The sequence below is a fragment of the Panthera pardus genome, unplaced genomic scaffold (genome assembly GCF_024362965.1).
Source record: "Panthera pardus isolate Hobbes unplaced genomic scaffold, ASM2436296v1 HiC_scaffold_24, whole genome shotgun sequence".
Taxonomy (NCBI): Eukaryota; Metazoa; Chordata; class Mammalia; order Carnivora; family Felidae; genus Panthera; species Panthera pardus.
Genome location: NW_026526810.1, coordinates 51,310,225 through 51,332,065, shown reverse-complemented (window position 1 = coordinate 51,332,065; position 21,841 = coordinate 51,310,225). Strand labels below are relative to the sequence as shown.

Sequence of the window (21,841 nt, the reverse complement as noted above, 5' to 3'; positions counted from 1 at the left end):
CCCACAGGAAAAGGTCCAGAAATGTATTCAATAACCTCTTAACAACAGGCAGGCCCTAAAATGTCAGGAGTAAGATAAAAGTAGACTTTTTACTTTTATTTTTTAAAAATTTTAATTTCAGTGTGGTTAACATACAGTGTTATATTCATTTCAGGTATACAATTTAGAGATTCAACAATTCCATATATTAAGTCAGGGCTCAACAAGATAACTACTTTTATTTATTAAAAAAAATTTTTTTAATGTTTAGTTTTGAGAGAGACAGAGACAGAGCACAAGCAGGGAAGAGCAGAGAGAGAGAGAGGGAGACACAGAATCTGAAGCAGGCTCCAGGCTCTGAGCTGACCGCACAGAGCCTGACGTGGGGCTCAAACTCACGAACCATGAGATCATGACCTGAGCTGAAGTCAGATGCTCAACCAACTGAGTCACCCAGGTGCCCTGATAACTGTACTTTTAATAACCTTCACCTATCTCACCCATCCTCTTCTTCCCTCTGGTAACCAGAGTTTGCTCTCTGTAGTTAAGAGTCTGTTTTTGGTTTGTCTCTTTTTTCTTTATTTGTTTTGTTTCTAAGTTCAACATATGAGTGAAATCATATGGTATTTGTCTTTGTCTGGTTGGCTTATTTACCTTAGCATTGTACTCTTCTAGAGCCATCCATGTTGTTACAAATGGTAAGATTTTATCCTTTTTTTTTTTTTGGCTGAATAATATTCCATTGTATATGTACATATACCCCTCTTTATCCATTCATCTATCAGTGGACACTTGAACTGTGGGTTTTTCCCATTCAGCACTTTAAATATATTATGCCCACTTACTTCTGACCTGCTAAGTTTCTGTTGAATAATCTGCTGATAGACTTCTGGCATTTCCATTGTATGTGTTTTCTTTCCTCTTGCTGCTTTTAAGATTCTTTCTTTATCACTGCTTTGTGACATTTCAATTACTATGTGTCTTCTGTGGACCTCCTTGGTTGATTTTGTTGGGAGAGCTCTGTGCCTACTGGATCTACATTTGTTTCCTGCCGCAAATTTGCAAAGTTTTTAGCCCTTATTTCTTCAAATAAATTTTCTTCTCCCTTTTCTCTCTCTTATTCTTCTCTGGGATCCCTAATGTGAATGTTATTACAGTTGATGGAGTCACTGAGTTCCCCGAGTCTATTCTAATTTTGCATAATTTTTCTTCTCTCACTTGCTCAGCTTAATTACTTCCCAATACTCTGTCCTCCAGATTGGTGATTCATTCTTCTGCTTCTTCTAACCTGTTATTTATTCCATCTAGTGTATTTAAATTTTTTTAATGTTTATTTATTTCTTTATTTTGAGAGACAGAGAGTTAGTGGGGGAGAGGCAGAGAGAGAGGGAAACAGAATCCCAAGCAGGCTCTGTGATGTCAGCACAGAACTCCATGTGGGGCTCAAACTCACAAACCCTGAGATCATGACTTGAGCTGAAATCAAGAGTCATATACTTAATCGACTGAGCCACCCAGGTGACCCTAGTATATTTTTTATTTCAATTATTGTGTTATTTATCTCTGATTGGTTCTTTTTTATCTGTTTGTTAAGGGTCTCATGCTGTCCTCCAGTCTTTTTTCAAGTCTAGTGAGTATCTTTATGATCATTATTTTAAATTCTCTATCAAGCATATTACCTATCTCCATTTCGTTTAGGTCTTTTGCTGTAATTTTGTCCTGTTCTTTCATTTGTGACATATTCATCTGTCTCATTTTGTCTAACTCTCTGTGTCTGTTTCTGTGTGCCCTGCCCACTACTTTCAACAAGGTGATGCCAATCCTCTTCCACAGGGGATAAGCAGCTGCCACAGAGACCAGGGCTGGTTGGGGCTGCTCCACAAAGCACAAGTAGGTGGGGGCCACAGTGCCCACAAATTGTTCGCACTCGTCCTTTTCCACAGGAGATGCACAGCTGCTACCAAGACTGGGGCCAGCTGAGACAAGCAGTTTTAATAAGGTGCGCGCGTCTTCCGTGGGAGGTGACCTGCCACGGTCACTGCCAGGAATAAGGTCCCACAGAGTGCACAGTCTGGATACACAGTGTTGGCAAGGTTTGCACCAGTCTTCCAGGGGAGGGGACCTACAACTCTAAGACTGAGGCAGGCCCAGCTGGAGGGCACAGGGTGTGGCATAAGCAGTTAGGTAGCGAAAACCAACAGCTGTGCTGGTTTCCGCAGGTGGCCCTGTGTTTATGCTGGGGGGTGGGGGAGGGACTTCCTGGAGAAGTCCTTCACCAAACTTAGAGATTTAGTAAATAATTCTCCCTCGCATATGCCCCAGGAGGTTTTTCTGAAAGGTTTTCAGCCTTTCTTCAGATAAGGCTGCTTCTATGCCTTATCTCTATGGGCTATTTGTTGTGCTATCTCTTTAAGGACACAGACTCAGTTTCCTATTGCTCTCCTAAGGGCTGCTGATTTTTAAAGTTCTAGGCTTTAAGTCCTGCTGGTTGTAAGAACTCACAAAATTTAGCGCCTCTGTTTTTCAAAGCCAAATGTTATGAGGATTCCTCTTCCTCATGCAGGCTCCCCAGTGTGATAGTCTATTTTTCTCCCCTTACACACCCACAACTCTCTCCCTCCAGCAACCAGACATTGGGGGTTTAGCTCCCCAGCTCATCTCTGCCCTTCCTACCCTCTTCATTGTGGCTTCTGTACATTTCATTGTAGAGTTTGTTTTGCCACTCTTCAGGTATTTTTCTTGGTTATTTACACTGATGTGAGTGTTATCAATAGTTGTGTCCATGGGACAAGGTGAATTTAGGGTCCTCCTACTTAGCCATCTTTCCCAAAAGTCCAGAACAATTGAAAGTAGACTTTTTAAAAAATATATCATTCTGCATACTTCTGTATGATTCGAATTTTTACAGCTTTTATTATTTGAGCATAGTTCATTGTTTTTAAAAAGTAATGTTTATACAGGCAGAAAAGAAAAAAAAATCTTGTTAGTCTCACCACTCAGAGATGATCACTTATGACTGTTCAATGTGGCATGGTTAGCTTTTCAGGAGATTTTTATTAAAAGAAAAAAAGTCATTGTTGAAACTGAAGATGACACAAATAAATAGAAAGATAGTCCATGTTCATGGTGGATTGGGAGAAACAATATTGTTGAAATGTCCATACCATCAAAAGCAATCTACAGATTTACTATAATTCCTATCAAAATGCCAAAAGCATTTTCCATAGAACTAGAACACATTGTCCTAAAATTTGTATGGAGCAACGAAAGACCCCAAATAGCCAGAGAAATCTTGAGAAAGAAGAACAAAATTGGAGGTATCACAATCCCAGATTTCAAGGTATACTGCAAAGCTGTAGTAATCAAAATTGTATGGTACTGGCACAAAAATAGGCATATATTTCAATGGAACTGAATACAGAACCCAGAAACAAACCCACATTTACATGGTCAATTAATCTATGGCAAGGAAAGCAAGAATATGCAATGGGAAAAAGACAGTGTCTTCAACAAATGGTGTTGGGAAAACCGGACAGCCCCATGAAAAGAAAATGACTGGATCATTTTCTTACACCATACACAAAAATAAACTCAAAACAGATTAAGGACCTAAATGTGAAACTATAAAAATCCTAAAAGAGAGCATAAGCAGTAATTTGTCTGACATCAGCCATAACATCTTTCTTCATATGTCTCCTGAGGCAAGGGAAACAAAAACAAAAATAAACTTTTGGGACTACATCAAAACAAAAAGCTTCTGCACAGCAATGGAAACAACCAACAAAACTAAAAGATAGCCTACTGAATGGGAGAAGATATTTGCAAATGACATATCCGATAAAGAGTTAATATCCAAAATATATAAAGAATTTATACAACTCATCACACACAAAAAAACAAATAATCCAATTAAAAATGGGCAGGAGACATGAACAAACATTTCTTCAAAGAAGATATACAATGGCCAAAAGACATGAAAAGATGCTCAACATCACTCATCATCAGGGAAATGCAAATCAAAACCACAATGAGATATCACTTCACACCTATCAGAATGGCTAACATCAAAAATGCAAGAACAAATGTTGTTGGCCAGGATGTGGAGAAAAAGGGACATTTGTGTACTGTTGGTGGGAATACAAGCTGGTGCAGCCACTATGGAAAACAGTATGGAAGTTCTTCAAAAAGTTAAAAACAGAATTATTGTATAATCCAGTAATTCCAGTACTGGGTATTTTCCGAAAGAATATAAAAACACTAATTTGGAGAGATACATGTGTCCCTATGTTGATTTACAATAGCCAAATTATGGAAGCAGACCACATATTCATAATATGAATGGATAAAGAAGATGTGGTATATATATAATATAATATTACTTAGCCATAAAATAGAATGAAATCTTGCCATCTGCAACAACATAGATGGATCTAAAGGGTATAAAGCTAAGTAAAAGAAGTCAGAGAAAGACGAATACCATATGATTTCACTCATGTAGAATTTAAGAAACAAAACAAATGAACAAAGAAAAATAAGACAAACAAAAAAGACACTTAACTAGAGAGAACAAACTGGTGGGTGGGGAGGTGGGTAAAATAGGTGAAGGGAATTAAGACTACATGTATTGTGATGAGCACTGAGTAATGTATAGAATTGTCAAATCACTATACTGTACACCTGAAACTAATATAACATTGTGTGTTAATTACACTGGAATTTAAAAACAAACAAACAGACAAAGAGAAGCAGCATTGCACTGGGTGTACATCTTCCCAAGAACATCGCTTTGGAAAAATATTATTTAATTTAATGTCCAGGTTTTTCAAATTATATTTTGACAACGTTAAAAGAAATAAAACATTAGGAAATGGTCATTGTTATTATTATGATGTTTATTTTAAGAAATTTATATGTTATATCTCATTTTTATTTACATGTTATATCTCATTTTTTTCTCACTATCCCTAATGAAAACATGGCATAAATGGAAACAATATAGGAACTGGTAAATGTTGTCTTTGCTAGTTTTTGTCTTCTGTCACTCTCCCAATATCTTTGGGCTATTGCTTTTTACTTTATTTCTTATACCCTAAGCTCTTGAGGAAAAATTCAAGGTCTTTCCTTAATAAAATAAATATTTTGTCTGTGATATAGCCATTAAGGTTTTAGGGGCAAAAATTTGCGTTATCTCTCCTTGGACTCTTGGCTTCTAGGTTTTTTGTTTTTTGTTTTTGTTTTTTAATTTTCATTTTCTAATTCATTGAAGTTTAGTTTCCAACTTCATAATTTTGGTTTCTAGCATTATCCACTTTCAATTCATTACCTTTTTTCTAATTTTAGCTAAATGCTTGTTATTAGGTTTACTTTTTGATAAAGAACAGTCTAGTCTTCTAGCATCATAATATCCCATGGAATCTCACTGTAGATCAGAAACAGATTTTAGAGGTCTCAGACCTTCTCTTTTAACCTTCAAAAAGGTAGTGTCCTACTGGCCTCTTTACTATCCCTATAGAATATACTGGAGTTCTCAACTTGCTGGTTCCCTTTCTGAGTGAACAGAACTTTTTTCAGAATTGTGATATGCATCGAGAATTCATAGTCCCTATTTTGATCTAATTGTCTTTTAATATCTGAGTTCTTGCTCTTCTGTTTATAATTCATTTCTGACCTTTGGACAAATCTCTCCAGTCCTCTCTTTAGGTCCTGCTTTAAACTCATGCTGTTAGGAGACTTTCTCAGTTTGGCTCTTGGTAGATATGCTACCTTAGGCAGGGTGCTGGACCTTGATGGGCATCCTACAGTTATAGCAAGAAATGCTTCACAAATCGTATCTGATATGGTCTAGTTAAGACTGATCTTAACTATAGTCTAATTAAGATTAATTAATAAAAATTCATTGCTTAGAAATAATTATCCATTGACCTAAAGTCAACAAAAGTCTTTTTTTTCTAATATGAAAACATGTAATTGTTTGGAGGGGAGGGGGAACAACTTGAAATACATTAGAAAACACCTCCACATTAATCATTCTTTGCATATACTTCAAATTTGTACTCAATGCCTTTCTCCTCCTGGACATCAGAAAGAATACCTGGGTATACTAGGGGAAGTTTATATCTCTCCAAATCAAAGTCTGGAAAAAGTATGTCACTTTCAAATTCCTGCATAATCCTTGTCACAAATAGTCTAAGGTGGCCTGGTTTCTTCGTGGTTTCCTTATAAACAGAACTGCCTCCCACTATCCAAACCATGTCCACTTTATTTGCTAATTCCAATTACTCAATAACTTTTAAGGCATCATCCAGACTTTTGGCAAGAAAAATGAGCTTCTTGGGGAGGTTCTTTAAGGTCTCAACTGAGAACTAAATTAATTCTTTTCCTTTAAAGGCTGATTCTTCTTGGGAATAGAGAACCATGTCTTCCTACCCATAATCACTAAATTTTGCTTACGTTCTATGAGGAAGATGTGGTCATTCTTTGGAAATAGTGTACTTGAATTCATTCCTGAGCGGGGGCTACAGCACGCCCCCGTTCTTGCAGATGCCCATGTTCTGGGACACCGCGACAATGCAGTTTAGGGGAAGAACCATGACAGCACTGTAAACACCTCTGAGCTGGCTCACCATCCTGGGATTCCCCACCCTTTGTCAAGCTTGGCACAAAATTGTCTCCTTGGACTCTAGGCTTTTGGAAAAAAATCAAAGGGTAACCAATTTGGATCCTAGATATTTTAAGAGAAATAAAGTATCTGTGAATATTTTGATTGGAAGTTTCATGCATTAAAAACAATCTTGATGCTTTGGAAAGCTATAAGAAGGACTGATAAAAAAAATAAAAAAACAACCCTGGTAAATAGAATTAAAAAAATGTTTAATCATGTATCAAGCACTTACTATGCACTAAATTTCATACATTTTCTCTCATTAGTTGGATTCAGAATTATTTGTTCTCTTTGGTCCTCTAAAACACAGATGATTTAAAAGTCTATGAAAGGAAGGAGATATTTCTATCTTTATAGCACAGGCCTGACTGAAGGCCGCAGTAATGTGAGATTTCCCCACCCCCATGGGCCACTTCCTCTTTTTATTGTTTTCACGTAGAAAAAAACAGAGGACTCTTGCTGCTACACAATGCTATAGTGCTATCTGAAAGGGTTTTCTAGGTATCCTTACTGTCTGAAAGTGTGCATGCCATTTTCATCATCTGCAGAGTCAGTGAGCATGTTGGGTTGAGTTCTTGCAGAAGTATGCCCTGAATCCAGAATTTGGATGCTATGACTTATAAAGAAAGGGCTTCCAGGAGAAACCAATAAGCAAAAAAGGAGTGGGGCAGGGGGGAAGGGAGGATGAAGAATAGGGAACGGGAAGAAGCCAAGTGAAGGGGTGATTTCAGAAATCCCACACTCAGCCTGGTCCCATGGGAGCTCTAGAACAAAAGAATACCCCTCAAAGTTAGTTCTGTCTTGAAGCAAAGGAGCTGGGCTTTGGTACCTCACAGGAGCCTGTCTCTGGCTATAAGCTATAGAGTGTGTAGTTGGATGAAACATTAAACTCCCAGGTACTTCCAGCTCACTCCAGTGCCTGAGGGTAATCTGCAGGGCTGGGATAACGTGCAGGTGCTAGCTGTCAGCAGCAAAATATGAAAAAGCTGGGTATGGACTCATTGAGTCTGGGTGAGGCATCAGTCTGCTACTGCGTGTTTCCTGTTAGGTTTCTCTACAGGGCCTATAAGGCATGCAGTCCGAAACTTTCATTAAAAGTTCAAAGCTTTGGGGCACCTGGGTGGCTTGGTTGAGTGTCCAACTTTCGCTCAGGTCATGATCTCATGGTTCATGACATTGAGCCCCCTTTGGGCTCACTGCTGTCAGCCTGTCACAGCAGAGCCCACTTCAGATCCTCTGCCCCCATCGCTCTGCCCCTCCCCACCATGTGCTTTCCCGAAAATAAATATTTTTTGCAAAGTTCAAAGTTTCGGGGTGCCTAGGTGGCTCAGTTGGTTGAGCGTCCAATTCTTGATTTCAGCTCAGGTCATGATCCCGGGGTCTTGGGATCAGCCTTTTTATCAGGCTCCAGGGTGAGCAAGGAGTCTGCTTAAGATTTTCTCTCTCCCTCCCTCCCTCCCTCTCTCCCTCTTCCTGGCTCATGCTCTCTCTCTAAAAAAAAAAAAAAAAAAAAAAAAAAAAAAAGTGTGAATGCCATTGAAATCAGACCTGAGTTTGAATCCTAATTCCACAAAAGAAATTGGAGAAATCATTATTACTGGCTTGACTCTTTTTTTAAGTTGTTTGTTTGTTTGTTTGTTTGAGAGAGAGGGAGAGAGAAAGTGAGCACACATGTGAGCAGGGAGTGACAAAGAGAGAGGGAGAGAGAGAGATTCCCAAGCAGGCTCTGGCTGTCTGCCTGGAGTCAGTCAAATGTGGAATTTGATCTCAGGAACCATAAGATCATGACCTGAGCTGAAATCAAGGCTTGGAATCTTAACCGAGTGAGTCACCCAGGTGCCCCCCCCCCCCCCGCCCCCCAGCTTGATTCTTTGTCACCAAATCCATACAAATGAGATAATTATTCTTATATCATAAAGTTTATTCACTTATTAGATCGATCATTCATTCAATAAATATGGAGTATTTACCCCATACCAGACACTGTTCAAGGGTTGTTCTCAGGAAAGAGTGGTAAGAACTCTGTAAAATGTAAAGCTTCAGGCGATTGCTTTTACTTGCAGTGGTTATTTTCATAGCTTACAAGAGCAAGTAAAATTACCTAAAACCATAGCAAAGAGATAAAAGGGAAAACTTTTTGGCTCTGAGCTGGTGAAAAAAAGAAAGTATGCCTCTACTCCTTTCCACGAAGGGTTTTAGGTAAACGTCTTCACTCATTCTGGACAGTGCCCCACAAAGGGAAACTTGCTCTCTTCTGGCACTCTCAGGATTTCTGGGAATGATCTTGCTTGGAGAATTTACAAACTGAATTCTCAGGAGCTTCTAGCCCTGCCTCTGTCACAGTTCACCCTCTTTCAAATCTCTTAATTTTTCCTGGCCTCAATTTTCTTACCTGTAAAATGAAGGGTTCTGCCACTAACGTGTTAGCACAGTAAGCAGGTCACTTGAATATACTGGAACCTTATTTGCTATATTTCTATGGTGGGGAGTCAGTACTCAAGCTAAGGCTTGGTAGACTGAGGTGAGTACAGGCCCAGGACTCCACTGCAGACGAGAAGTTTTAACTTCAATCAGATCCAACACCTCCTTTTCATAACTCTTTACTGTTACCCTTTAGTAATTTGATTATGAAGGTTAAGCAATTTAGTAATTGAATACTCTATCCTGGCTGTACTGGCTGCTGTAGGAGGTGCCGGATGCTTGTAACTTGGCCTAGGGTCTCTGTAAACTGTGACATGGAAGACTGAGAGTTACACTATAACTGAATCTGATGGCTCAGATTCAGATATGGTGTAAGGGTTAAATTGTAGTGTAGGGCTAAGGAGTAGCTTGAAAAATAACAGCTTTGTTCTGACACTGAAGGTCAAGAGATAACAGCCTTGCTTTACTCTTGTAAATTACGCTTCATACTCTTGTAAATCAGGCTTTACCAATGAAGGAAACAAAAGCTCAAAGAGCATCAGAGGCAAGGTCTAGGAGATCCACTGGTTGCAACTTAGGGGCAGAAAGTCTAAAATAATCACCTCATTTGGCAACTGTTTCTAACTCCTGGCAACTGTTTCTAACTCATCTGGGAACTGTTTCTAACTCATCTGGGAACTGTTTCTCTGTTCTGTTCCCAGGTAATGATAAAACGATGTGATCGCCTTTAAAAACTCTGTGCCCCGGCTGTTCAGGGCCGCACTCTTATGGAGAGTGTTGGTCCCGATCCGTCGGCCTTGCCTCTGATTGTAATAAACTTTGTTGTGACTGTCACTGGAGCCCATAGCATTCTGTTTCAGGAGTCGTGTGGATGCAACAATGGTATTGCTGGCTGTGGTGTGATCCTCTAAAATGGTTAGAATATCTAGGTAAAATTCCAAGTATAAGAACAAAACAAAACAAAAAACCTGAAACACATCTTCCTTCTAGTTGTCTGGTAGTTTGCATTCCTGGAAAATTCAGTGTATATAGTCTTGGCCTAATCCCCTGAACTCAGAAAATCTCTCCTAGAAACTTCTGTTCAGTTGTCAATTTTACCTTATAGGAACTAAACTCCTAGAAGCTTCTGTCTAGCTGTCAATCTTACCTTTTAGAAACAAACTAACAAACTGCTAGTACTGAAAAAGAAACATTTGAGGAAGATGCCTACCCAGATGATTCAGAAAGGGCCTAGCTGTTACCTCAGCCTCACTACAATGTTAAAATCCCCTTCTGGATATTTATCCCACACTTAAATTAAAGGAGCCTGCTTTCCCTGGTTCAGAGAGACACAGCTTTGGAAATGATTCCCCATGATCTCCTTGTTTGTACAAATAAAGTTTACCTTGTGAGGCAACTCCATTTGGTGTAGTTGCTGTCTGTAACTCAGCAAGAACTGGGCCCACTTTGGTTCAGTAACTGTTCTGGCATAGTAAATAGTCAATATATACCAAGAAATAATTGAAAAATAAAACACATTTTTATATGCGCTTGTAAAGCCCAGATTATAAAACAGATTTTTCATATATTGAGAGATAGATAGAGACAATGTGTGCGTGTGGGAGGGGGGTGGTGGTGCCAGGGGCCCCTTGCCCTCTGCCCCTATATGCCTGTAGCGACCACTAAAAACAGCCTTGTAAATTTCCAAAACTTTTAGAGAGGCGTACTGCCTCTACTGAGAACCACTTTTCTAGAGGGTGGGAAGTTGCTGATCTAACAATAAGAGGAGATAAAAGGGAAACAACAATCCGGTGCCTCCTTTTTATCAGTAAACAGGAGCCTGGAGAAAGATGATAAGGTCAGGAAAGTCCCCTTTTCTAACCTGGAACACCAGCTTTCCACCTAGAGACTGGTGACAAGCTACCATGGGCTCGGGTTTTGATTGGGCAGTTGAGAAACTAAAACAGCAGCTTAAAAGGAGGGAAAACCCCAGTGCTTTCCGCCGCCGTCCTGTGGATAACTCGCGCAGAGAGACCCCTTGCTTGTGACCTTGGGTGTGTTCGCCGCCGAATGCCACCACCCGCCGGTGCAAGTTCACGGTGAGCACCCCGTCCCGTGATGTCCCCTCCCTCTGCTTCTCCTTATCCACTGGCTCTCCCTGGCCCTGCGGCCTCTGGGTGCTTCTTCCCAGCCCAGTGTAGCCAGGCACCCGGGTTCGGCTCGCCCAGACTCAGTCCAGACGCCACAGGGAAGCAGCCGAGAGGCTGGAAAGTGGCGCGCGGCTGGAACTCACGCTTCCTGTTCTATTCTCCCAGGAGAGCTGACTCAGCAGGACTGGGCTGGACAGGACAAAATAGCTAAATCATTGATGGGATACGTGGGTGGGGTCAGTGGTGGTGGGCAGGCCCGTTGTGAAAGGCAAACACTTGAGGGTGGTATTCTGGCAGAAAGCAGGTGTCTGTGGGGTCTAAGAGAACAACTGCCTGGGTAAGCAGGTCGGCGCTTCCGGTGGAGACCTGAGCACTGTGCCTTCCTCAAGGTGCCCTCTTTCCATTTTCCTTTCGGGTTCCACACTTTCCCACCAGGTTCTAGGGCTTGTGTCTAAATCCGGATTGTATCACATTGTTTTGTGTAACATTCCTATGGCAGCTTAGGTGTTTGTTTTGGTAAAAGCTTTATTGAGAAATTATTCACAAACCAGACAATTCATCAATTTAAAGTATACAATTCGGTGGGTTTTAGTATATTCACAGAGTTGTGCAAACATCACCTCAATTTTAGAACATTATGCTCAAAAGACACCCTGCACCCATTAGCAGCCACTTCCTATTTCTCCTCAACACCCCAGGCCTAACGATCCACTCATCTTTGTCTTTTTAGATTTGCCTATTCTTGACATTTCATATAAATGGAATCATACAGTTTGTGGTCTTTTGTGATTGGCTCTACTGCTTAATATGTTTTCAAAGATTATCCATATTATAGCAAGTATCTGTACCTTATTCTTTTTTATTGCTTAATAATAAATACTCCATTGTATGGATATACCACATTTTGTTTATCCACTCATCAGTTAATGGGCATTTGGCTTGTTTCCACTTTGGGGCTATTATGAATAATATTATCAACATTCATGTATAAATTTTTTATTTGGACATAAGTTTTCAATTCTCTTGAGTATATACCTAGCAGTGGAGTTGCTGAGCCATATGGCAACTCTATTTTTAATCTTTTGAGGAAGTGACAGACTGTTTTCTAAAGCTGCTGCACCATTTTACATTCCCACCAGCACTATATGAGAATCCCAATTTTTCTACATCCTCACCAACACTTTTTATTATTTATTTTTAAATCTTAGTCATCCTTGTGAGTGTGAAATGGTATCTCATTATGGCTTTAATTTGCATTTTCCTAATGATGGCTGAGGATGCATTACTTTTAAATTACAAAATAATTTTTAGAAAGGATTTACATGCTGGGGTTTTGAGAACTTTAACGGTCTACGTTGTGTGGCCAGTGTCACAGAGCCTAGACTCAAACCAAGTCTCCCTATGCAAATGCTTGAACTCTATCCCTTCTTCCCTAAAACAGAATCTGGGATGAAATGCTTCAAGAAAACTCCTCTCGCTGTCTCTGTTAGAAAGGGAACACTGGGCATGATGAACCTCTGCATGGACTAACTGGTTCATTTCTTATTTGCTGTTAGAAACCCAAATGTGCAGGGTACCTGGGTGGCTCAGTCAGTTAAGCATCCAACTCTTGGATTGGGCTCAGGTCATGATCTCAGAGTTCATGAGATGGAACCCCACATCAGGCTCTGTGCTGACGGGGCAGCGCCTGCTTGGGATTCCCTCTCTCCCTCTCTGCCCCTCCTCCATGCTCTTTCTCGCTCACTCTCAAAATAAATGAACATTAAAAACCGAAAGAAAGGGGGCGCCTGGGTGGCTCAGTCGGTTGAGCGTCTGACTTCAGCTCAGGTCATGATCTTACAGTTTGTGGATTTGAGCCCCATGTCAGTCTCTGTGCTGACAGCTCAGGGCCTGGAGCCTGCTTCGGATTCTGTGTCTCCCTCTTTTTCTGCCCCTCCCCTGCTCACATTCTGTCTCTCTCAAAAATAAGTGAACATTAAAAAAAAATAAATAAAAGAAAGAAAGAAAGAAAGAAAGAAAGAAAGAAAGAAAGAAAGAAAGAAAGACCTAAATGTGCAAAGAACTTATTGGTCTCCATTTTTACTTTGTAAAAAATAAGTGTTTCCTTGAGATTCTGACACTGCATCTTGGATGAAATAGTGACCCTTTCTTGGTATGCAGCACTTTTGTGCTTCTCTTCATGTAAGTGCCCCTTGGGCTTCTCCTGCTTCCCATTAGGACATGGAATAAGGAAAGATACAAAGTTGAAACCTTGTTTAAATGCATAACTACTAAAGTATTTTGAAAACACATTTTTTTCTTTAGATATCTATCCATTTTACACTACTATCAATCTTATTTAGATATTACCAAAACTTAATTTCTCTTTTTTTTTTTTTAGTTAAAAATTAAGATTGAGTTGTCTTAAAAGTGGCTCCCAGAAGCCTCACAAACCCACCCACCCACGTGGGAACACAGCACTTGTGGAGGTGGAGACAGGACTGGAACCAGAATCAGAGTTCAAATACACCAGAAAATCTGGGCTCTAAATTCTTATGTAAGTCGGAGAGTGACTGACCAACAGCTGGGGACTTTACCATTCACTGTAAACTTTGGCACAGATCACTTATTTCTCTGAAGAGTGGATCCAACAAGCACAATGAATACAAGAATGTGCAGCAGTAGCATGGTGAATTCCAGACAAACCCAAGAATTCTGTACAGCTGGGGAAGGAGGCCCTACTCCTGAGATGGTCTTAGAAACAGAACTGATAGATCTCAGGGAAAGTGATGAAATAGTTGACCTCACCTGTGAATCCCTAGAACCTGCAGTGATTGACCTAACTTGCCACGACTCTGTTGTGATTACTGAAGAAAGGAGGAGGCCAAGGGGAAACAAAAGGTCACTCCAAAGGCAAACTGGCAACTGTGTGGTGAGCAGTGATAAGGAGGAGCTGAGGAGAAACAGAGATGTGTATGTGACCAACAGGACCTCCCATAATGCCCTGGAAGAAGAAGCTTTAAGTTGCACACTATCTGGTTATATCCGGTGTCGAATTTGTATGGACGGGTACTCGGATATTGAACTGAGTAGGCGACATGTTTACTCTACAGAATGTGGCCACATCTTCTGTAGTTGCTGCCTCTCCACTTCCCTTAAATATAGTAAAAATTGCCCAGTTTGTTTGAAAAAAATCAGCTGTCATCAGTACCACCGTATTTACATATGAGGTATACCGTATCATTCAGGACAGACAAAACTTGGGTGGATTTTTCCATGTCCTCATGCAGAAACTGCAGGTTGTTGACATCCTATACACTGGACCTAAAAAGGCTGCTTTAAAAATTGTTTTCTGGGATGCCTGGGTGGCTCAGTTAAGCGTCTGGCTCTTGGTTTTGGTTCAGGTCATGATCTCACAGTTTGTGAGTTCAAGCCCTGCATTGGGCTCTGTGCTGACAGTGCACAGCCTGCTTGGAATTCTCTCTCTCTCTGCCTCTCTCAAAATAAATAAATAAAAATGTAAAAAATTATTTTCTGGAGTATATAAAAAACTTTTTAATTTCTCACACACTATGTATGAGACTACTTTTTGATTCCTTCCGTTTCATGCTTTAAGGCTGGACTTTGGTTGTCATAATATGCCAGAAGACTAGTGGTTGTCCTCAAAGCAATTTTTCTTTTTTTTCTCATAGTAATCACTTTTTAATTGACCACATATGGGCATTTTGGATCATGTAAACAAGGGCAACATCCTAGAGATGGTGGAGCAAGTAGATGGAAAGAGACTGGGAGACTGACAACTTTGCAGGTCAGAGCCACCATACAAATTTGGACTTGTACTTGAGAGACAAATAAACCTTATTCTTATTTAAGCAACCATATACTAGGTCTTATTTAGAGCAATGGAAACTTTATTTTAATTAATGGACCAGGTAGGGTGCTGTCTCTGGGTTTCTCTGGATTTCCTGATTCCATTGGAGTGGAAGGAAGTCAGTCCTTTCTGACCACTTCTCCACCCAGCAGGGCAGAGGTGGGCACATGGGCAGGCACCATGTCCTCTGAGACTCCTGCTGGCCTTTGAGGCCAGTTGGAGGAGTTGCCTAGGCACATGGGAATCTAGAGTTGTGGTTCTGTGCTTTCTGACCTGCCAGAACACAGAGGAGATGCCGTCACCCTGGCTTTACAGGTGTGGCTGTGTCCACCACACTGGTCAGCTAATCAACAAGTTGGCACGCTTCTCTGTTAACAAACACATCACTGCACCACCATCCCAGCTGCTCCAGGGCCACTGCCCACCCTCTACCTCCCAGCCAAACACAGACTAGTTCTTTTTTCTTTTGCAGAGGATCATATAGCACTCACAGTTCAGACTGCACTTTAGAACTGGAGAGAATGAGATTTCTACAGTGCTCCCTCCTTTTTCCTCAGAATGAAATGGGCAGTAAAGTTTGTTCCTTACTTACTATGGCTGTAGCAGTGCTGCTCTCCTCCATGGAGGCTCGGTCGTGCTGATGGAACAGTGCCCATGCCTGTGTCATGTCTGTCTACACAGTGCATTCTCTGAAATGTTCCATACCCCAGGCTTCAGTTGCTTGACGTGGCACAGGATATGCAAGATAAATGTGGTATATTCCCTTCTGTGTGTTCCTTTGTATGTTCTAAAGTGAAAAGAGGAAGAAAAAGAACAGGAAAATGAAAAAAAAATTGAAAAAAGCTCTACATATTATCTTCCTACATTTCAATAGATCATTTTATGTACCCCACTTTGGAAACTATTAATTGCTCTGTGACCTAGCACACAGTGTATCAGAAAACTGGCTAATGACTGAAACATCTGAGGTGCCTATTAAATGCAGATTCTGCTTTTATACATCTTGTCCATGTGATCAGGATAAAGAGCAGAGTCTCTCCAGCTTGTCAGCAGCCCTCAACCCTCCCTATCGTTATCCTGCCTAGCCCACTACACATTTCCTTTACCTGCCAAGCTTATGTAGACATTTGAGTTTTTGGCTCTGCTTTCAGAGGAAAAAATAGAGGAGATTCTGAATTTTTCAAAAAAAAAATCAAGATAAATTTTATAGACAACAAAATGCATTGATCTTAAGTGCATAATTAGATGAGTTTGGGCAAATATATACATTCATAATGACCAACATCCCAATTAAAATACAGAACAATTCTGTCATTCCAGAAAGTTCCCTTATATCTCCTTCTAGTCAATCCCCCCCACCCCTCCCTCCAACCCCCACTCCCCCACCCCCCCACCAACAACCACTGTTCTGATTACTGTCACCAAATTCATGCTTGGGAAAACCGACTTTTATTACTTCATTGTCTAGCTTACCTCATCATCAAGGAAAATATGATAGGGATTTGGAGTATAAGCAATAGGCAGGGATCAAATATTTGTTTTAGTGGGAGCATGACTAATATTACCTCTTTTAAGAATTGAAGCAAGAAATAAGTCAGTCAGAGAAAGACAAATACCATATGATTTTACTCATGTGGAATTTAAAGAACAAAACAGATGAACATATTTATTCAAAAATAGAGAGGCAAACCAGGAAACAGACTGTTAATGATAAAGAACAAACTGAGGGTTAGTGGATGGAGGTAGGCTGGGGATGAGCTAGATGGGTGCTGGGTTAAGGAGGGCACTTGTAGGGATGCACACTGGGTGTTGTATGTAAGTGATGAATCACTAAACTCTATGCCTGAAATTATATTACACTGTATGTTAACTAACTGGAATTTAAATAAGAACTTGAATAAAGTAAAATAAAATGTTAGTTCAAAACAAAACAAAAAAGAAGAAAAGCCTTTTGTGTGGACAGTTAAGGGTACAGTAACTATTAATAAGCATTAATTGAATGCAAAAAATAGAAGGAAGAAAGTGTCATTGATAATGACACCTGCCATTCATTAAGTAATAGCTGTGTTCCAGGCATAGTACTAGGCACTTCACACATCACAGGCAGTCAATGCATAAACCTAGGCAAGAGCAGGAACCCAATAGGATGTAAGAGCAGAAGCTGAATGGAGCTGCCACAGGGCATACTAACTTGAATAATTTGGCTGACTATTGTACATAGCTGTGGAAAGAAGTGAGAAATAAAAGAAGAATTAAGGCCACATTATGCATAGAGCATTGTTTGCTGTATTATGGAGTTTAGAGTTTATTTTACAGGTGCTAAGGAGCCCTTAAAAGGCCTGGAAAAAAGCCTCCAGAGAAAGATTCTTAAGGATTCAGCATGATCTTCAGTGAAGGCCGAAGATGCTGTTTGAAAGTTGAGGGGAGGGGCGCCTGGGTGGCTCAGTCGGTTAAGCCTCCGATTTCGGTTCAGGTCATGATCTCGCGGTCCGTGAGTTCGAGCCCCACGTCGGGCTCTGTGCTCACTGCTCAAAGCCTGGAGCCTGTTTCGGATTCTGTGTCTCCCTCTCTCTCTGACCCTCCCCCATTCATGCTTTGTCTCTGTCTCAAAAATAAATAAACGTTAAAAAAAATTAAAAAAAAAAAAAAGAAAGTTGAGGGGAAAATATGGTAGTGGAATTAAGAAGGGAAGATCCTGCTGTTGACTTTCCTCTCAAAATAGAAGTGAATTTCATGAAGTGTATAAGAAAAGGATGAAGTAATCTCGGTCTGAGGAATTTGGTAGTCCACTGTACTCTCCTGCCCTCGGATGTCGAGCAGTTCTATTTTAGAACAGCCAGCAGAGCTATGCAAACCTTTTGAGCTGTGGCAACTCCTAGGAGATGGTGTTTGTTCAAAGGTGGCAATGATAGGACTCCAGGGGGGTAGGTGTGGAAGTTTGGATTTAGTTTTCAGGTACCTTTTTGGAAAAGTAGAAGCTCATTTGGCCAGAGTGGAAATGGAATTAGGAGAGATGGACATTCAAATTTACTCACTTGAAGCTTGATCTAGCTTTAGACCAAGTTAGCCCCACAGTGAGATAATCTGGCAATGTACATCTATCATTTCCCGATGTTCACTGAAGTTATAGCAGAGAATGAAAACCACATTTCTTGAGCTGTAATACAGCTGGATTTCATCAACCACAGATTGAAATTGAACTATTCAAGAAAGGGGTTAAGAGAGACAGAGGAGAGAAGTCAGACTCAAGTTTCAGCAAGGTCCGGTGTTTTCCAATTCTCTAGTCCACACTGAATTCATCCCTATTGTAAATATTAAATACACCTGCCAAGAGAAACAAGTTACTCTCCAAGAACCTAAAATTGTTACAAAGGATAAACTTTTAGGTTCTTTCCTTAGTTACATCAACTAGATCCCACTGATAAGCTATTAAAATCTGTGTACTAGGATGACTATCCCAGGGAGTATTAATAAAGTAAAATAGGTTTCAATGACATCATTAGCTCAGTGTCTATCTCTAAAATAGTAGTCTCCCTGTAGCAAGAGCCAGGGAGCAACAGCAGCCAACACTTGAACAAATGCACACAAACTCCTAAGGTTTCTTACCTACTGGCCTCCTTGGGCTTTCCTGACAGCCTCATGGGTACTTAGAACTGACAAAAGTCTCAGGGAGGTACGGGCCTTTGTCTGCGGGCCCTGCTATCCTAGTGCCCTATCCAGTATTCCCTGGCTGTGTTGAGATCTGAGGCTAACAGAAAAAGTTGGGCCCTACTGGGTAATTCATGGTTAGGGACAGCAGGCTATTCTGCCAGCCTTATATATAAATAGTTTTAGGGGCACCTGGGTGGCTCAGTTGGTTGAGCGTCTGACTTCAGCTCAGGTCATGATTTCACAGTTCGTGAGTTCGAGCCCCACACTGGGCTCTGTGCTGACCGCACAGAGCCTGCTTCAGATCCTTTGTCTACCTCTCTCTCTGCCCTTACCCTGAGCGTGCTCTCTCTCTCTCTTTCGCTCTCTCTCTCAAAAATAAATAAACACTAAGAAAATATATTTAAAAATATTTAAAAAATAGTTTTGGACATTTTTAATACATAGTATTAGAAGTAAAACACACGGTTTTCTTCTATCTCCAATTCCATAGTTCAATTTCACGGTATTATGCAGGTAGGTTTCTGACTTTGAGAAAATCTTTTTCTGTTTCACTATCCAGTGACTATTCACTGACAGTTCTAGCATGATCACTCTCACTGTATGGGAGACATTAATGAGGGTAACATTTGATATGGGCCGTTCCCTTACCCCCTTAGCGGTCAGCAGGCAAAAAGATCCTACAGGGCATATTCCCTTTTCCTGTGGTGTGGCATGAAAAGGCATATGGTCTCAGATGTGGCTCCGCCAGGAGCACCCACACTCTAAAGGGAGGACAGAGGGGCTGCTAGTGTGGTGTGACAGGATAGAGGTGGTAGTTACTCATACCACTTGGCTCCCCTGTTGATGAAAGTGCCTTCAGAGATATTGAACTTTTCCCTGCCTTTCCTCTGAACAAGCCCAACCTACAGAGATGACAGTTGTTCTATTGTCCAACCAGAAGAGAGAAGGTTCACTGCATTGCTGGGCATGGGCCATTCATTAATTCATTCATTCATCTGCTCATTTACCTGGTATTTATTAAATTTTGATAGCGTGGTAGGCCTATGTGGTTAAAAAGATATTCATCTTTTTAAGAGTCCTTTCCTCCAAGTAGCTCACAGCTAGTGGAGAATAGATATGAAAAATATTTATAATACAATGAAAGAAATAATACAGTGTAATAAAAGCTATGATAGAAATATCTGCCAGGTCCTAGCTGAAGCATAAAAACAGATATAACTCTGACTTATCAGTAACTTCCTTGGAGTCTAGAAGATAGAAAATTGAATTTTTGATTTGTATTCAGCTCTGTTGGAGTCCCTCAAGATTAATATCTACTTATATCTCTTGTTACATTTCAAGACAGAAAGTTAATTTGAGGGAGAGCATTTGTAAACAATTTACTATACCAGTGTCAGTACAATGACAATAATAATAGCTAGTGCCATTTATTGGGTGCTTCCCATGTGCCAGGTGCTGTTAAGCCCATTACATACGTCATCTCATTTAATCCTCACAACAATCCTATGAGGTAAGTATTATCGATTATCGTCTCTTTTATATATGTTAAGATTTGAGGCTTGGAAAAAGACAAGTAACTTTGCTTTATAACTTTGTTTTTGTTTTACTCTTTCCCCTACATGGTAAAATCTGGTATGTGTAGTTTCTTTGAAGTGCCCCTTTGTGAGATTTGGGACCTCATGCAATATAGGTTTTGGCATCACAAACTTTAGAGGCAGAAGGGGAGTCTTAGGAAGTCACATTTTATAGGAGGAACTGATACCCAGAGGAGTTCAACATTTCAGCCGTTATTCAGTTCTCTGGGTTCTCTACTGGGAGAAAAGGCTTTTGTCTTCTAGGCCAGTAAGTATTACTGCCCCAAAGCTACAGGCTCAAGGATGTGCAAACTCTAGGATTTAGTACAATCATCTTTACTAAATGCTGTTAAACATTTCAGCCAACAACAAAAATATTCAAGATGGAGGCACCTGGGTGGCTCAGTCGGTTAAGCATCTGACATCAGCTCAGGACATGATCTCACAGCTTGTGAATTTGAGCCCTGTATAGGGCTCTGTGCTGACAGCTCAGAGCCTGGAGCCTGCTTCAGATTCTGTGTCTCCCTCTCTCTCTCTCTGCCCCTTCCCTGCTCGTGCTCTGTCTCTCTCTGTCTCTCAAAAACAAATAAAAAATGTTAAAAAAATATTCAAGATGAAACAAAATTAATTTTTTAAAGTTAGGAACACAGTTCCTAGCTCAACATCAGAATTTCATAGCTGATTCGTTGATAAGGTGCTTTATCCAACAAATGCCATGTACTGTCATGGTGAACAAGATAGCACTACCCAGTAGTTGTTTACAATTTAGTAAACAAGGGGCAGACATGAAATCAAACAAAATAACTATGAACAGGTATGTACAAAGATCTAGAGAGTTATAGAAAGTTGTAAAGCACTGATTCTCAACTGGGAGTTAGTTCCACCCCCATACACCTAGCAGACATTTGGCAATGTCTGGAGACAATTTTGACTGTCACAACTAGGGGAGAGGGTGCTACCAGCATTTGGTGAGCTGAGGCCAGAAATGCTGCTCACTGCCCTAAAATTCACAGAACAGCCTCCCATAAGAAAAACTTAGCCAGCTCAAAATGTCCACAGGCCTTACGTTGAGAAACTCCAGTATAGAGCCAGCAAAATATATTCTACAAGGGATGGGGGAGGAGAGTAAAGCTTAGGGGGTTGGTTATGGAAGAGTTTACTAAAGAGATAATGATTGGGGTTGGGAGAGAGGATCCCCAGCAGAAGGGACATGTGCAAAGCCACATATTGGCATATTTGGGCAATCCCAAACACCAGAGGAATTGTTGTGGGCATTAGGACTGGACAGCAGGCATTCCATAGGAGCTAGACATTCAATGAAATCTATTGAGTTAGAGAAAATCTGGTTCCGTGATGGCTCTTTATATGTTGGTCACTCAAGAGCACAATCTAGGTACAGATCTCTGTGAACTAAAACTGCCCAAGAAATCTGTTTGAAATAAGGCTTTTCTCATCTTGTTCCTTAGGTCCTAGGGTTTTCCAGGCATTTGTTACTTTCTCAGAAATAGAGTTGGGGCTGTTTCAATGGAATATGAACTCTGAGAGGTGGGATAGGTCTCTATTAAAGCCACTCAGG

At 40.6% G+C, this 21,841-nt stretch overlaps 1 protein-coding gene and 1 pseudogene across 1 annotated transcript; one reads left to right on the top strand and one right to left on the bottom strand.

Moving 5' to 3' along the window:
• Positions 1 to 5,731: 5,731 nt before the first annotated feature.
• Positions 5,732 to 6,453, bottom strand: LOC109262625 (dihydrofolate reductase-like; annotated as a pseudogene).
• A 4,437-nt stretch (positions 6,454 to 10,890) lies between these two features.
• LOC109263056 (E3 ubiquitin-protein ligase RNF4-like) lies at positions 10,891 to 15,050 on the top strand. Its single transcript, XM_053889103.1, has 2 exons — positions 10,891 to 11,139; positions 13,571 to 15,050. Exon 2 carries the CDS (start codon positions 13,829 to 13,831, stop codon positions 14,396 to 14,398), a length of 570 nt encoding a protein of 189 aa, XP_053745078.1. The 5' UTR covers positions 10,891 to 11,139; positions 13,571 to 13,828; the 3' UTR covers positions 14,399 to 15,050.
• Positions 15,051 to 21,841: the final 6,791 nt, after the last annotated feature.